Below are 16,124 nucleotides of genomic sequence, written 5' to 3' on the forward strand. Positions count from 1 at the left end.
GTTTAGTTTTTTCACTGTGGGAGGCCTAGGACAAATGGAGTCAATAAGACTATGTACAAAAATATGGGTCTGTTAAAGGTCATAGCAGCTGTCCGGGATGGGTACATACAGTATTGCACTGTTAACTTAAGTCATCCATGACACAATGAAGACACAATGAACTTCAACCTAATTTCCTTCCTTTTTATTTGTTATTTTTCAAACGATCTCTCAAGCAATCTCTCATGTTTCTACATTTGGATAGAATGTCCTTGTTCTAAGAAGACGTTGCTTCAGTGCCTTCTCTATGATTCAAATATCAGTCTCATGTAAACATGAGAATTGCATTTGAGGATGAGTGATTGACAGCTGTATATGCATGGTGTCCCTTTCACCTTAAGCCTCACATTTCACATATGGCATTTGTAGTGTAGATTTGGGTTGTAATAGATTGGGCTGGTCAAGTTTGGTCATAGTGGTGTGTGTGATACTAGTGAGACTGTTCCTACTACACTGGGGTAAGGTTGAGTTGAGGCATTAAGACAATCTGTTGGGCCTGTTGTAGCTGCAGTGAGTGGGGAGGAGAGGGGAGGAGGGCAGTGCAGGGCGTGGTGGAGAAGGGAGGGGAAAGGACAAGGGTCAGTGGTTTGGGATTTATTATTGAATCTGTCGAGTGGCCCCGTACGACATGCCAGTTTGGCTGGCCCCTTTGTTAGAGCCCATCTGCAGGCCAATCACACCCTTCCCCGCCTTCAGCTGGTCGTCTGTGAACTCCCTCCGGTTCTCCTGGGCTTTCCTGCAAGGGCACATGGACAATGAACTCAAAAACACACACTGGCACAGCCCAATACACACCCCAGCTTTAAACAGCCACAGCACTGGCTGAATACACAAGCAATGCAACATCAGCATTGTTCACATTCTTCTAACTCACTTGAAGAACCAGTTGGGGTCGCCGTGGTAGTTGCCGTCATCCTTGGTGACAGCCACACTGCCGAGGGACATCAGTGTCCTCTGGACTGCAGCTAAATCCTTCCCTGTCACCACAAAATCACAGCAGGGTTTATAAGTCTCCACACCATAGCGACAGCACACAACACCGTTGTATGTGTCCACCACTACATCCGCTGTTATCTGTGGCATATGTAATGCCCTGTGTTGTCATTGTGATTGTTTGATGATATGCGAGATGGACATGCTTTGCGAACCTTCCCAGAGGTCCACGGTCTGGAACATGTCGGTCTTGATGACACCGTAGCTCTCGGCAGCAGTCAGGAACTGTGAGATCTGCTCCATCTGTTTGAAGGCCATGCTTGAGCTGGCTATCTTCTTGATGGGCTTGTTGTCCTTATGCAGGCTGTTAATGAGCTCACTCAGGACCTGGGGAATAGGAACATAAAGACAAGGGTAAGAGTATGTTTGCAGAAAATAACCATCTGTACTGTCATATACTCTTGTGGGGTCCCCCAAGGTTCGATACTTGGCCCATTGTTGTTTTAAATTGTATATGATCATCATCTGATTTCCAAAGTGTGTGTTTCTCCATTCTCTACACAAATCTTTAGATCGAATAAAGATGGTCCAAATAAATGGCTCATATGAATTCTGAATGCTGTTAAGTTAAAATGTATGTTTCAGTCTCAGGGTCTTAGGCATTAGGTTGGTACTCACACATCCGTCCTTGAGCCAGTCCTGGAAGCCCAGTTTGCCAGCCTCAGGCTTCCCAACTCCAGATCCACACTGGGCCACAATCCACTGCACCAAAAGCTCCTCCACCTCAGCGTCGTACTTCTTGTCAATCTTGTCCTGCACCACCCGGCTCATGCCATAAGATGGACCTTTGTTGGCCATGCCTACCTGAGGTCCCTTTTCCACCGAAAGGGAGAGAAGGATTGAGGGAAAGACGGAGTGGAGTAGAACAGATATTAAATAGAGGAAATATGGATATTTATTTTAGGAAAGGAAGTTGTTATATGATAGGATTCCCCAACTGGTGTTTTCTGAGCATTTTTTGTTATTAGTTTATTGTTGGACATAAAAGACTAAAAACACCAGTGATTTTAATTTTGGAAATCTGTTCCTGAGTATTCCCACGAATAATAGAGAGATATAAAGTATGTAATTGTATACAACTGTAATTATGCTCCGGCTCCCTGATCATCCACTCAAGAAAAAAATCGTCCTGCGCCTGAATCTAGTTAATGATCCCTGTTCTATAATATCTGAGAACATCTTGATCTGGTATTAGACCTGAAAGTATTCCATGGTTAAGATTACATTGTGACATTGACTATGTGCTATAATCTGCTATCATAACTAATACAAAGGTACTCCTTTTTCCATTGGCCCTTGACTGAAACAGATATTACCTTAGTTGCAAGTCAAGCCATTTCCAACAGCTTTGTGGATATATATGCAGATTCGCATGCGGACACATTAAGACATTGGACAAATGGCACATTCACTCACAAATACACCTGCGAACACTTACACACATATAGATGTCATGCATTTATAAAGGCGTGTATTTGAGCCGCTCCCTCCCAAAGACGATTGTCTCCGAATGCACACCAGTTCAGCCATCTGCATTAATTACAGAACTAAATATCAGGAGCCAAAGTGCTGTACAATGGGAGCCCTAGAATCAGCAGAATCACTCTCTTTTTGTGTCTCTCTGCCTCTCTCAAACACACTAGGCGCCACCAACACCATTGCTTGCAAAACTGTTGCTTTTGGGCCAAGCTGCCAAGTGCAAAGCTCATATCAATGCACACGTATCACCTTGTTAGCCATCTTGATGTCAGGATACCACGACCTGGGGGTTAAAGGTCAAATGTTAAATGTTACCACCTGGAGTTTATCTTCATCCTGATTGGAGGTCAAGTCAGTCCTTCCCCAGACTGCTGTTGGGTGGAGTAGCCAATGGCAATAGTAAGATCTGGTCACTTCATGTGTCTCAAGGAGCCAGTTGCCTTATCTACACAAAATAGCTCCAAAGGGTTTCTTCGGCTGTCCCCATAGGAGAACCCTTTTTGGCTCCAGGTAGAACCCTTTTGGATTCTATGTAGAACTCTCTGTGGAAAGCGTTCTACATTGAACCCAAAAGGGTTCTACCAAACGGGTTCTCCTATACAGTAGATACAGCCGAAGAACCCCTTTAGATTCTAGATAGCACCTTTTTTTCTAAGTGTGTATTTGCATAGTTTTAGTTGGACCCAACTACTCACACTCCACCACAAGGTCAGCATGGACACTTCCATGCCTAGTATTTGAATAATGACCTATAGCAAGCTCAAAAAACCTTACTAGCAGCAACACAAGCAACAAATGGAAGACAATATTTATTCTTCAATCTTCATTCTTATTTCTTTCTTGTGTTTCTACAAAAAGATTCATTTGAAACTCAGCTCCCATTTTTTTTTCTCTCCAAGAGTTTCTTAATCCACGTTATGTGGCTCCACTTCCTCATTCACATATTGACTCATCAGTTTAAGTCAGGCAACACTTAAGAGAAAATGTATCGATCAGCTGCCATTAACCTAGTTTTCTGAGTCAGCAGTCATTTGTTGAACATTGGCATTAAGAGCATGCATCTCTCACCACATTGTGTTGGATTGGCAGCCATCAACACATAGCCCTGGACTGTCTGGCACTGGGCCCAGTCAAACATTAGTGCTGCTCCATCATGCAAAGAAGTAGACCAAGCCACAGTCCTTCTAGACACTATTTGCCAACAATCCAGTCACACGAATATGAAGCCTTCAAAATACAGAAACTTGAGAGGTTCTTTAGTGTTTCAAGCTGCTCAGTTGTTTCATGGAACCTTATTGACAGACTGCTGTAGTTCACAGGTGATCAAATGGACTCTTAACCATAAAGACAAGAAACGTGCCTAATATGCCCCACATCCTCCTCCTCAGAGTAGCACCACAATAAGCTCCCAACCTCACCCTAACACACACTCAGTCAAACCCTTGCACGGTGCATAATTATAGAAACATTACAGAGGAATGTGAGGAATGTCGGGCTGCTAGCCATGTCATTACTTTTTCACTCCAGTTGGTCTAGACCTATGCTTCATAAACAAGCATTTTGACCAACAGAAATTAGACTGATGTTCCTCCAATGTGGAAAGCCGCTTTCTTCTCTGTGCTACTGCCAGTACAGGTCACAGCCCTCCACAGAGGTGAAATGGATGGCCTGAGAGGTCAGTTCACATGGGACGGGACCCTGGTTCCATTATGGTATTTATGTATGCTTAGGGACCTACTGTACTGTTGGGTTTGGCATCAAGCCCTGTTTCTGACATCTCCAGTCCAGAACAGTATGTCAGGCTGGCCTGTTGGTTGGCGTCAGTCTGGGATGTCTCTCTGTGTGTGTGTGTGTGTGTGTGTGTGTGTGTGTGTGTGTGTGTGTGTGTGTGTGTGTGTGTGTGTGTGTGTGTGTGTGTGTGTGTGTGTGTGTGTGTGGTGGGGGGGTCTGTATGTGTGTTAATTACATAGCTATGTTTCTATTTTGACCTGATTATAGTGAGTTCTACATTTGGTAGGACATGTAGACTATGTGTTTGGACTACTGGTACTACAGTATGAAACAGTGTCCACTTATCCTCATGAACATTTGACATCACCATCCATCTCTCCTTTCATGTCTGTTTTACTTCTGTGTTTCTGTCTCGCCATGGTAACACAGCTGGCTGTCTCACCATAAAGCAGTTTGAAAGCTGTGGTCTGTGAACTGTGGCTAAAGCCATGATGTACTGCCAGCGGCGCTGCAGTGCCACTGAAACGGAGCTCAAGATAGTCTTATCTCCTGCTGCTGGTCAGCTATCCTCTGGGACTTTACTCCTGCTAGGCATACGGTACTGTAGATAACTCCACAGCTACTGAAGCTGCTGCTGTAGGTCTCCAGTGTTATCTCTCTGTCTCTCAAACACACACTTCCGCTCACCCACAGAAAACATTAGGCTGAGAAACGGAATTGATTAATCCCATATGATCAATGAAAGCCGCTGTGTTACTTGTTTGCATCTTTGTCTGTGTGTGTGCGTGTGTTTTTCTTCTTCGGAAAGTGTGTCTGCCGTGGACTTTAGTTGGCTATTGAATTCCTAGCCAAAGCTAACGTATGGCACTCAGTCATTTGCAAGTGAAAACTGAGCTATGCAAGTGTGTCTCTTACAAGAGGAGCTGCTGTGCTGCCTATCCCAGATCTCTCTCTATGACCAAGCTGGTCAAACTTTTTATGTTACCTTTACATCGTTGGGACTGATTTGGATGGTTATTCTACAGTAGAAACACGCTAGCTCATATCAGAACTACATATCCCATCCGTCTAGCACCTGGTAACCCATTGAGCAAGACACCATTAGTATTTGTGTGTCTATTCACACCCAGTCACACACAGGATGGAGTATGAGACACACAGACATACAGTATGGATGATTAGTGAAACAATGAAAACATGGTTAGAGAAACACAATGCCAGTCTGACAAGGTTACTTTTCTCAAAGTCTTAACCGATGACATAGCTGACAGACAGCCATATGCGTCTTCTAGCTCTGTACACTCAGGATTCCATCACAGGACTGACAGACAGACAGACAACCCTCTCAGCAGGGTGTTCTTCTGACTGGAACCCAAAAGCAGCAACAGTAAAGAGATATACTCACTGTGTTAAAGTATGAAGCGAAGAGTCTTTCTTCTGTACAAGCGCTGGGTCAGGAGGTGTGTGTGTCCGTGTGTGTGACTGAGTGTTTGTATACTTCTAGCTCCAGCAAAGTCCTCCCTCGGAAAAGTGCTGGCTTAAAAGGACCAGGCGAGCTGAAATGACTTCACTTCTTGTAAGCCTTGTTTAAACCTTGTGCTAACATGTGAGTTTCATGATCTCATCAATATGATCCAACCACTATCTGATCAAGGTTTGTCACGTCTACACATTGTATTAAAATGTGTCTCCTATCCGTCCACTGTGTCCGCATTGTGACTATATTTGTTGGTGGCTCCCTGTATGCAAATTATTTGACAGAAATTATTTCAAAATAATATGATTTTATTTATTTTAAGACAATTACGGAAGCCATAAGTCAATGGTGCTACCTGTCAATGACGGTATAATGATCAGTTAAATGCTTTGACTACTCAGATCTGTTTACACTTGATTGATATCCAGACATGATGCATGTCTGACTACCTCCTAAAGTGGTCAGGAAGATCTGATCACTATCAGATCACAATGTGTCTTTTAATCTACACCTATCAAAACATTTGGGCACAATCGGAATGTGGACAAGAGCAGGACTCAGGGCACATGTTAGCACCATGTATAAACATGGATTTAGCTAAGGAGAGAGGGAGAGAGAGTAAATAGGAAACCACAGCCTTAAAAGGGCATGGGCTTTCTGTCTACTCTCCTTCCATCCCTCCCTCCTTTTGTCTAGTGCTTTCCCTCTCTCCTCCCCTGTCTTTCTTGATTTTTCTATTTTTTTCTTGTCTGTTAAAAAAGTGCATCCTTATTTGGGAAGGCCTGTTCAGTGCGAGGGGAGCTCTGCCAGGAGGCTCTGGTTTGGTCAGCAGGAATACTCCAAATACTTCACCACACCACTCCATCAGCAGAGGAGAGAGAGAGAGAGGCGCTGCCTGGGAAGAGAGAAAAAGAGAGGATGGAAAGGGAGGCTTGAGTAGAAGGAGGTGATGAATAGAGGTGGTCGTTAAGGGCCCATCAGGATATCAGGCCCGTGGATAGTGGCACAGATTGTTTCAACAGACCACATCTGTTCTTTCCCCCCTTCATATTTCCGAAAGTCTGTTATTGATGTCAGAAATTTGATGAGAGAGGAGAGGGGGGGATGTGTGACCACAGAGATGGGAGGGCCGTGCGAGAGGAGGTGGAGTAGTAAAGGGAGGAGGAGGAGAGGGAGTCTGAGGTTGAGAGAGATAAATGAGTGAAGACAAGAGTCATCTCACCACAGCAGACCTTTTATGTTCAGGATGCTCCTCAACTGGCCTGCTGAGTTGTGTTTGGGCGAACGTGTGTGTGTGTTTGTGTGTGGTGAGAGAGAAATGGGGGTGGGGAAGAGAGGATGCATGGATGTCATAGTTAGTAACACATTCCCTTCTTATTACCAACACTCCTTCTCTTGCCAGACTCCAGTAGTGTAAACTCACTTTGCCTCACACCCAATGCCAACCATTGTTTCCTACATTAAGTCAGTTGTTGTGGCTTCTGTCTCAATGTGTCTCCTCCCATCTCATCAAGGTATCACAAGCCCCTTTTAAACCTGGTGCTAACATGCACCCTTTGTTCTTATCTTGTCTACATTCTGAATGTGCACACATTTTTGGAGAGGTGTAGAAGATTAAACGATACATTGTGATCTGATTGTGATCGGATCTTCCTGACCACTTCTGGAAGTAGTCAGGCACGCATTGTGTCTGGAATCTGGAAATCAATCAAGTGGAATATTTCCAGAAAGATCACAAGTCTCAGTAACCAGACTTAGTAAAACACAAAGGCCTTCAGGTATGTACGTAAGCTTCGGACAAATTTACATTTTCAAATGTATTTATTTATAAAGCTCTTTTTACATCAGCAGTTGTCACAAAGTGGTTATACAGAAACCCAACCTAAAACCTCAAACAGCAAGCAATGCAGATGTAGAAGCACGGTGGCTCTGAAAAACTCCCTAGAAAGGCAGGAACCTAGGAAGGAACCTAGAGAGGAACCAGGCTCTGAGGGGTGGCCAGTCATATTCTGGCTGTGCCGGGTAGAGATTCTAAGATTGCATGGCCATTAGCCAGATAGTTCTTCAAGATGTTCGAGACATATGCGAGAATTAGAGGAAGCATATAAATTCACACAGGACACCAGATAAGACAGGAGAAATACACCCGATAGGACAGACTGACCCTAGCCCCCGGCACATAGGCTATTGCAGCATAGATACTGGAGAGTGAGACGGGGTCAGAGGACACTGTGGCCCCGTTCTACAATACCCCTGGACAGGGCAAACCAGGCAGGATATAACCCCACCTACTTTGCCAAAGCACAGCCCCAACACCACTAGAGGGATATCAACAGACCACCAACTTACTACCCTGAGACAAGGTTGAGTATAGCCCACGAAGATCTCCACCGCACGAGCCTGAGGGGGCAACCCACTCAAATCGAGCGAAAAAACCCTGGCATGAAGTGACGCACCACTCCTACAAGTAAGCTTCGTCCTAGCCAGAATGGCCCATATGGCAGTAGCCTACCTACCAATCCATCTCCTTAATGCTGATTGCCAAGCAGGTCCCATTTTTAGAGTCTGGTATGACTCGACCAGGGATCAAACCCCCAATCTTCCTGGGCGGTAACTAACCACAAGGCCAATGATAGTTACATATAAATACTTGGTTATTGCATAGTGACAAGTACCGTAAAACCTCAAAACGTGTGAGACGCATGGCCTCTCCACTCTCTTACACTATATCTATGTGAAGCAGTGCCGCAACGCGTTATATTTCAGCGTGAATGCTGCAGCAGAAAGTAAACTCCTTCGTCCCTGTGCGCCCACGTCAGTTTCCCGCCCAAATAATTGTACAAACCGCAACCGCTGACGAGTTTTGCTTGACTAAAAGACACGCAGCCTTTCTATGCAACCAGGGTGTTCTTACGGTTGTCATCGCCTTCTGAATGGTAAGCTTACAGGGGTGCCTTAGCATATGATACTGTACACTATGGATCTATTACCATTCAATAATCATCAATACATTTATTGAAACAAGACGAACCTGTAACAGTATGCATATTTTCATGTCAAAGCCGCACCCTCTCATTCACTTTAAATCCCTGTCCCCTGGAATGATCGCCATGTCTCAGTTTAAACCCTCACGCTCTGAGACTTTAATCTGATGTGTGTATGTGCGTGAGCATGTGCATGTGTGTGGATGTTCGGCATTTGTATATGCATGCGAGCATACGTGTGCGTAGGGTCATACGTCAGAGTGAGTTTATAAGAGTGGAGGAGTTTGCTTACATCCAGCCCCTCGCTGGTTTATAATAAATTAGGATAAGCAGTGAGAGAAGACATATGTTTACAGGGTTACACTATGCCGCCAGAGGCCATGTACAGTATGTCATCCAATATCCCCCATAATCTCGCTAAACTCAACATCGCTCAGTGCTTTTTTACATTTCAGGAAATACAGTATTTGGCGTTTCATGTGCCCTCTAGTGGGCAAAAGGAGTCAACAGTTAAACTGTGCACAGTGAGTGTATTATGTATCTGCGATGGCTACTAACATTACAGTCGGGCCTATTCAATCAAAGCTGGTTTCTGGGTTTGTCTGACATTCTTTTATACACTGCATGAATGGGCATTTTAATTATTTTTGTGAATAAAACAGTGTTAAATATGTTTAGGTTTACATTATTTTAGATTCTAAGATATACTTATTTTAACCAACTCAGTGGCCTTGTGGTTAGTGTCTGCCCTGAGATTGGAAGGTTGGAGGTTTCATACCCGGTTTGAGTCATACCAAATACTCTAAAAATGGTACCCGATGCCTTTCTGCTTGTCTCTCAGCATTAAGGAGATGGTTTGTTGGTAAGGCCCAGCGATAGTCTAGTGTCCTATCCAGGGAGTATACTTGTACCTCAAGCTGCCTCACGCTACAGAATCAAGAGATAGGGTTCATACCCTATGGACCATTCTGACTCAGGCAACGCTTACTTACTTATACCGTATCTGATTTAATAGGGCCGAAGGTGTTTCATCACACTTCGGTTCAAGCATACATTACCTTTAGAAGTCAAGTGCAGTGTGCTTGTTCGACAATGCTCCATTGATTGAATCCTGGAGTTGAAATTGCTTTCAATTATTATGATTCATTTATGTCCTGTTTTGTAGCCTATCACACATTTATCACACATGATTTGTGTATGTAATCGCCTCACATACCTGAATTTGGTACCAATGAACACTTTGATTATAAATTGTTGTTTTGGTTTGATCCGTTTTTTGAGAGAAATGAAAATGGTTCTACTTACATGTTGCGGTCCCTTTCACCAATATCTACATTCAATGCATCCCTCTTTTCAACCAGTTTACTGTAATACTCTCTCACGATGTCATGGGTCTCATCCCAGCTCTTGGTGGAATCCGCAACAGATCTGTAAAAGTCCTCCAGGCAGGTAGCCTAGTGGTTAGAGTGTTGGGCCAGTAACTGCAAGGTTGCTAGATCAAATCCCTGAGCTGATAAAGTGAAAATATGTTGTTCTGCCCCTGAACAAGACAGTTAACCCACTGTTCCTAGGTAACTAAGAATTTGTTCTTAACTGACTTGCCTAGTTAAATAATTTTTTACAAATAAAAACATGGTAGAGGCAACAACATCAAAATCATAGTCACTCTCCTCACTGGCAATAGTGAAGATCACAGTCTGAGATCTTCCAGTAGCTCCACAATGCTCATGAGGCAGTGAGTGGACTGTGTAACCATGCAAGGGGCCCTTACCAGGTACGGACAGCCAGGCCAGCTGACCCTGGGACTTGCATAGGGCAGAGAGGTCATAACATTATATTACCATCTATTACACATGGAATACATAAGAGGTATGAGCTGCATTATATTCCTTACCTGGTGGTTCTTTCTTGACTCAGGCTTAACTGTCAACATCCACAGGGCGGCGACAGAGTCCATCAGGCAGAACTTGGTGAATAAACTAGTCGTTCCATGGAGGCAATATCGTTTTATTTTTTATCCAACCAACTCTTTTCATTCAGACAACATTTGTTCTTTATTTGATCAAGTTGAATAAATGTTTGTATGATAAAATATTGCATTACTATTATAACTATTGTATGCCCAGCCTGATGGTCCCCAAGGTACAGTTCCACCGCTGCTGCTGTAGCGATTTTAGCAAACAGTGACAGTGCAACTCCTCTTGCAGATCTATTATGTAGGCAGACCTGCAAACCACTGCGACAATGACAGTTAATAACCCTTTCGTGGGAGGGATTGAAACAGGTTTCCTATGTATGGTTTGTTACACTATCCCCTCTGTTCGGTGGTGTGTGTTCCCATAGCAAGTCCCTACGTGGGCACACCACTCCAATGGCCCCGAAGAGACCATCCCACCACTGCCACCAGTGTAGCGATTTTAGCAAATAGCAATAGTGCAACAATCCTTGCGGATCTCTCAGCCCATAGGCATACCAGCTACCCACAATTGGAGCAGTGGCGGTAGCTATTAAAATAGTGTAGAAACGGGTTGCTGACTAATTTGTAAGCACGTTGGCTAAATGTAGGGTGAAGCAGTTACCTTATTTACAGTTAATTAGAAACCGCACCACTCTTTGCTAGGAAACACGACGCTTTATCACAAAAAATGCAACAACAAAAACATGTTGAGGTGTTCTATGATGTCTGGAGAGTTTGTCCCCACACTTCACTATAGCAAGTCGCTCACGTGAGCACACCTCTCCAATGCCCCCTAATAGACTAACTTCTCGCTGCCACACAGATAGCGATTTTAGCGTACACCAATAGTGCAACTCCCCTTGCGGATCTCAAACCTGGGTATCCCAGTACCGGGGGATTGTAACTGGCCTTCCAATCAAGTTATTGTTATGTAGCCTACTTTACATGATTTGATGTTTGTAATCACTACGGTGGAATCCACAACACATTTGTAAAACTCCTCCAATGAAATGGGAGAAGCAACATAACAATCATACTCACCTTACATTTACATTACATTTAAGTCATTTAGCAGACGCTCTTATCCAGAGCGACTTACAAATTGGTGCATTCACCTTATGATATCCAGTGGAACAACCACTTTACAATAGTGCATCTAACTCTTTTAAGGGGGGGGGGGGGGGGGTTAGAAGGATTACTTTATCCTATCCTAGGTATTCCTTAAAGAGGTGGGGTTTCAGGTGTCTCCGGAAGGTGGTGATTGACTCCGCTGACCTGGCGTCGTGAGGGAGTTTGTTCCACCATTGGGGTGCCAGAGCAGCGAACAGTTTTGACTGGGCTGAGCGGGAACTGTACTTCCTCAGAGGTAGGGAGGCGAGCAGGCCAGAGGTGGATGAACGCAGTGCCCTTGTTTGGGTGTAGGGCCTGATCAGAGCCTGAAGGTACGGAGGTGCCGTTCCCCTCACAGCTCCGTAGGCAAGCACCATGGTCTTGTAGCGGATGCGAGCTTCAACTGGAAGCCAGTGGAGAGAGCGGAGGAGCGGGGTGACGTGAGAGAACTTGGGAAAGTTGAACACCAGACGGGCTGCGGCGTTCTGGATGAGTTGTAGGGGTTTAATGGCACAGGCAGGGAGCCTAGTCAACAGCGAGTTGCAGTAATCCAGACGGGAGATGACAAGTGCCTGGATTAGGACCTGCGCCGCTTCCTGCGTGAGGCAGGGTCGTACTCTGCGAATGTTGTAGAGCATGAACCTACAGGAACGGGTCACCGCCTTGATGTTAGTTGAGAACGACAGGGTGTTGTCCAGGATTACGCCAAGGTTCTTAGCACTCTGGGAGGAGGACACAATGGAGTTGTCAACCGTGATGGCGAGATCATGGAACGGGCAGTCCTTCCCCGGGAGGAAGAGCAGCTCCGTCTTGCCGAGGTTCAGCTTGAGGTGGTGATCCGTCATCCACACTGATATGTCTGCCAGACATGCAGAGATGCGATTCACCACCTGGTTATCAGAGGGGGGAAAGGAGAAGATTAATTGTGTGTCGTCTGCATAGCAATGATAGGAGAGACCATGTGAGGATATGACAGAGCCAAGTGACTTGGTGTATAGCGAGAATAGGAGAGGGCCTAGAACAGAGCCCTGGGGACACCAGTGGTGAGAGCACGTGGTGCGGAGACAGATTCTCGCCACGCCACCTGGTAGGAGCGACCTGTCAGGTAGGACGCAATCCAAGCGTGGGCCGCGCCGGAGATGCCCAGCTCGGAGAGGGTGGAGAGGAGGATCTGATGGTTCACAGTATCAAAGGCAGCCGATAGGTCTAGAAGGATGAGAGCAGAGGAGAGAGAGTTAGCTTTAGCAGTGCGGAGCGCCTCCGTGACACAGAGAAGAGCAGTCTCAGTTGAATGACTAGTCTTGAAACCTGACTGATTTGGATCAAGAAGGTCATTCTGAGAGAGATAGCAGGAGAGCTGGCCAAGGACGGCACGTTCAAGAGTTTTGGAGAGAAAAGAAAGAAGGGATACTGGTCTGTAGTTGTTGACATCGGAGGGATCGAGTGTAGGTTTTTTCAGAAGGGGTGCAACTCTCGCTCTCTTGAAGACGGAAGGGACGTAGCCAGCGGTCAAGGATGAGTTGATGAGCGAGGTGAGGTAAGGGAGAAGGTCTCCGGAAATGGTCTGGAGAAGAGAGGAGGGGATAGGGTCAAGCGGGCAGGTTGTTGGGCGGCCGGCCGTCACAAGACGCGAGATTTCATCTGGAGAGAGAGGGGAGAAAGAGGTCAAAGCACAGGGTAGGGCAGTGTGAGCAGAACCAGCGGTGTCGTTTGACTTAGCAAACGAGGATCGGATGTCGTCGACCTTCTTTTCAAAATGGTTGACGAAGTCATCAGCAGAGAGGGAGGAGGGGGGAGGAGGGGGAGGAGGATTCAGGAGGGAGGAGAAGGTGGCAAAGAGCTTCCTAGGGTTAGAGGCAGATGCTTGGAATTTAGAGTGGTAGAAATTGGCTTTAGCAGCAGAGACAGAAGAGGAGAATGTAGAGAGGAGGGAGTGAAAGGATGCCAGGTCCGCAGGGAGGCGAGTTTTCCTCCATTTCCGCTCGGCTGCCCGGGGCCCTGTTCTGTGAGCTCGCAATGAGTCGTCGAGCCACGGAGCAGGAGGGGAGGACCGAGCTGGCCTGGAGGATAGGGGACATAGAGAGTCAAAGGATGCAGAAAGGGAGGAGAGGAGGGTTGAGGAGGCAGAATCAGGAGATAGGTTGGAGAAGGTTTGAGCAGAGGGAAGAGATGATAGGATGGAAGAGGAGAGACTAGCGGGGGAGAGAGAGCGAAGGTTGGGACGGCGCGATACTATCCGAGTAGGGGCAGTGTGGGAAGTGTTGGATGAGAGCGAGAGGGAAAAGGATACAAGGTACCTGTGCCAATGGTGAAGATCACAGGCTCAAACGTTCCAATGATGTTGAAATTTCAAGAACATAATTGATTCAAGTTGTTCCAATGAAGCTCTGTAATAATCCACCAGAGAGACTGAAAAGTCAGCTGAATATTAGCTTGCCCAGTGAGGTTGAATTCAGATTTCACAACTTCTCTGCTTTCCTCCGTGTTCTAGGCATGATGCAACAATGCTACTACCATGGCAACTATGAAGCGTCACAATGTGGGCCATTTGCTCTGATCAGATCTATTTCTATGGTTCTATGGGTCTTCGTCAATGAATTTCAATTTCAAGACTTTAATATTAACAAAATAATAAATAGATAAGTGTTTAGTCAATTCAAAATTATGATACCAAGTCCTATAGGCCATTCACTAAGATAAACTGCTAATTTGGCTAGCAGTATATACATATGTAACAGATGTATAATGTACTCTCCATGCGTTGTGTTTTCTCATAATAAATCACTTCGACCAGTGGTCCCAGTTGAGCATCATTTAATTCTGCTGTTGTTAAATGGGAAACAGCACATTAGTTGTGCAGGGCTTAACAGTGTTGATGGCTGTCGATGGCAAAATCTGTAGCATGAAGACAACTGTGTTAGCCGTGGCGTATGTGACCATGACATCGGTGTATGCTAGCTAACACAATTATTTACAGCAATCATATGCCAAAGCACATCCCAGAAAGCCCCTCAATCCCTAACAGGTACCATATACTCACACATGTATAAAATCAGTAACGTACAGCAAACTTGTACACATTGTAAAATAGAAAACAGTATTCAGAACGTGACCTACCCCTTGCATCACATTTTCATACTGGGAAGACCTGACGTTCGCGATCTCCCCCTATCTGCAAGCGGGGCCAATCACAACACCCCTTATTGTCATCAGAGTTGAACCAACCAATAAGAATGCTTGAACATCAAATACACATTTCTTTAGAGGCAAGTGGAAACATAACCAAAACTGTTACATTCTCCCCTGCTGAATTACACTTGCATACTACAAAGAAACTAAATGAGGTATGCAATACCTTGCGATACATATGTCACCAAATATTCCAGTGCAAAGACTATTCTCTAAAGAGAATTAGGGGAATTCAAAGACCCCGTAGGAAAACATGCCTGTTACATGTTCAGTACACTCAGTGACAACAAGAACCTCAGACAGAAAAACCTTGGCCTACATGACCCCTGACCCATTACCTATATAGGGTCTCTTGAACGTTAAAAGTAAAAAAAAAATTGTGGCTACAGACTTGGATTCTAATCCTACACCCACACAGGTACTCTAATGAATTCTGTATGAAAAACCCTCTGTGTCTGCATAGTCTCAATGAGTCTCACTGGGCGTTTCCTAACTCGACCAGCCCCTGACCTGACAGTCCTAACAGAGTTATCATTACGTTTAACCTGTTCAACTACAACCACCATTGGTGGGTCACTGTCCACAGTCGATGGGTAGTCAAGGTCAAGGGTTCTGTGACTGTTGCTGGAGCTTGTGCCACCAGTGGCATCTTCAGAATGCCTTTCTTCCTCAGAGGGTTCGGACATTTCTTCTCCAAAGGTTACCTCTGACATGCTTGTGCCACCAGTGGCACCCTCAGAATGTGGTGAGTTCTGAGGGTCCCTCGCCAGTGGCCCATCTTCCAGCACATCTAGGGTCTCTTTTTCAGAGGGCTCCGACTGTGTTTCCTCCGAGGTCTGTTCTGATACCCACACACTAGTCCTCTCACCGATGTCCATTTCTGGTATATCATTCATGGATGAGTCCTCCATCTCCTCACTCGGATCCTCACGGTTTCCCGTATTAGGTGTCTCTAAGGCAGTGTCAGGGAGAGGCAAGAAGTTTACAGGAATTATCAGATTACGGTGGACCGTTTTCTCCTGGCCAGTCGATATGTTCTGTATCTTGAAGATGTGGATGTCACTATTATTCTCCGTAACAATATAGAGGTTGTTCTCCCAGCGATCCGCCAGCTTCCTCTTTCCACGTTCACCCTTATTCGCCAGCAGCACCCGATCACCGACCT

The 16,124-nt window shown here is 45.3% G+C and overlaps 1 protein-coding gene across 2 annotated transcripts; it reads right to left on the reverse strand.

Annotated features, from left to right (window-relative positions):
• Window positions 1–169: 169 nt before the first annotated feature.
• On the reverse strand, window positions 170–5,853 carry tagln (transgelin). 2 transcript variants are annotated; one of them, XM_055879838.1, is made up of 6 exons: window positions 5,648–5,853; window positions 2,761–2,794; window positions 1,651–1,845; window positions 1,188–1,359; window positions 914–1,016; window positions 170–775 (listed from the first exon to the last, which is right to left on the reverse strand). In XM_055879838.1, the coding sequence occupies exons 2-6, from the start codon at window positions 2,770–2,772 to the stop codon at window positions 637–639; spliced, it is 621 nt and encodes a 206-aa protein (XP_055735813.1). In that variant the 5' UTR covers window positions 2,773–2,794; window positions 5,648–5,853; the 3' UTR covers window positions 170–636. The 2 variants fall into 2 exon arrangements, with proteins under 2 accessions (XP_055735813.1, XP_055735814.1); XM_055879839.1 differs by lacking the exon at window positions 2,761–2,794 and having other exon boundaries at window positions 5,648–5,843.
• Between the last annotated feature and the right edge of the window lie 10,271 nt (window positions 5,854–16,124).

This window comes from Salvelinus fontinalis, chromosome 24, assembly GCF_029448725.1.
Source record: "Salvelinus fontinalis isolate EN_2023a chromosome 24, ASM2944872v1, whole genome shotgun sequence".
Classification (NCBI taxonomy): domain Eukaryota; kingdom Metazoa; phylum Chordata; class Actinopteri; order Salmoniformes; family Salmonidae; genus Salvelinus; species Salvelinus fontinalis.

Excerpts from the sequence above, each read along its gene's own strand:
- tagln (XM_055879838.1), bottom strand. Across the intron at positions 1,017-1,187 it reads GACCGTGGACCTCTGGGAAG|GGAAGGATTTAGCTGCAGTC; the intron begins GTTCGCAAAGCA and ends TTGTGGTGACAG. Across the intron at positions 776-913 it reads GACCCCAACTGGTTCTTCAA|GAAAGCCCAGGAGAACCGGA; the intron begins GTGAGTTAGAAG and ends GTGCCCTTGCAG.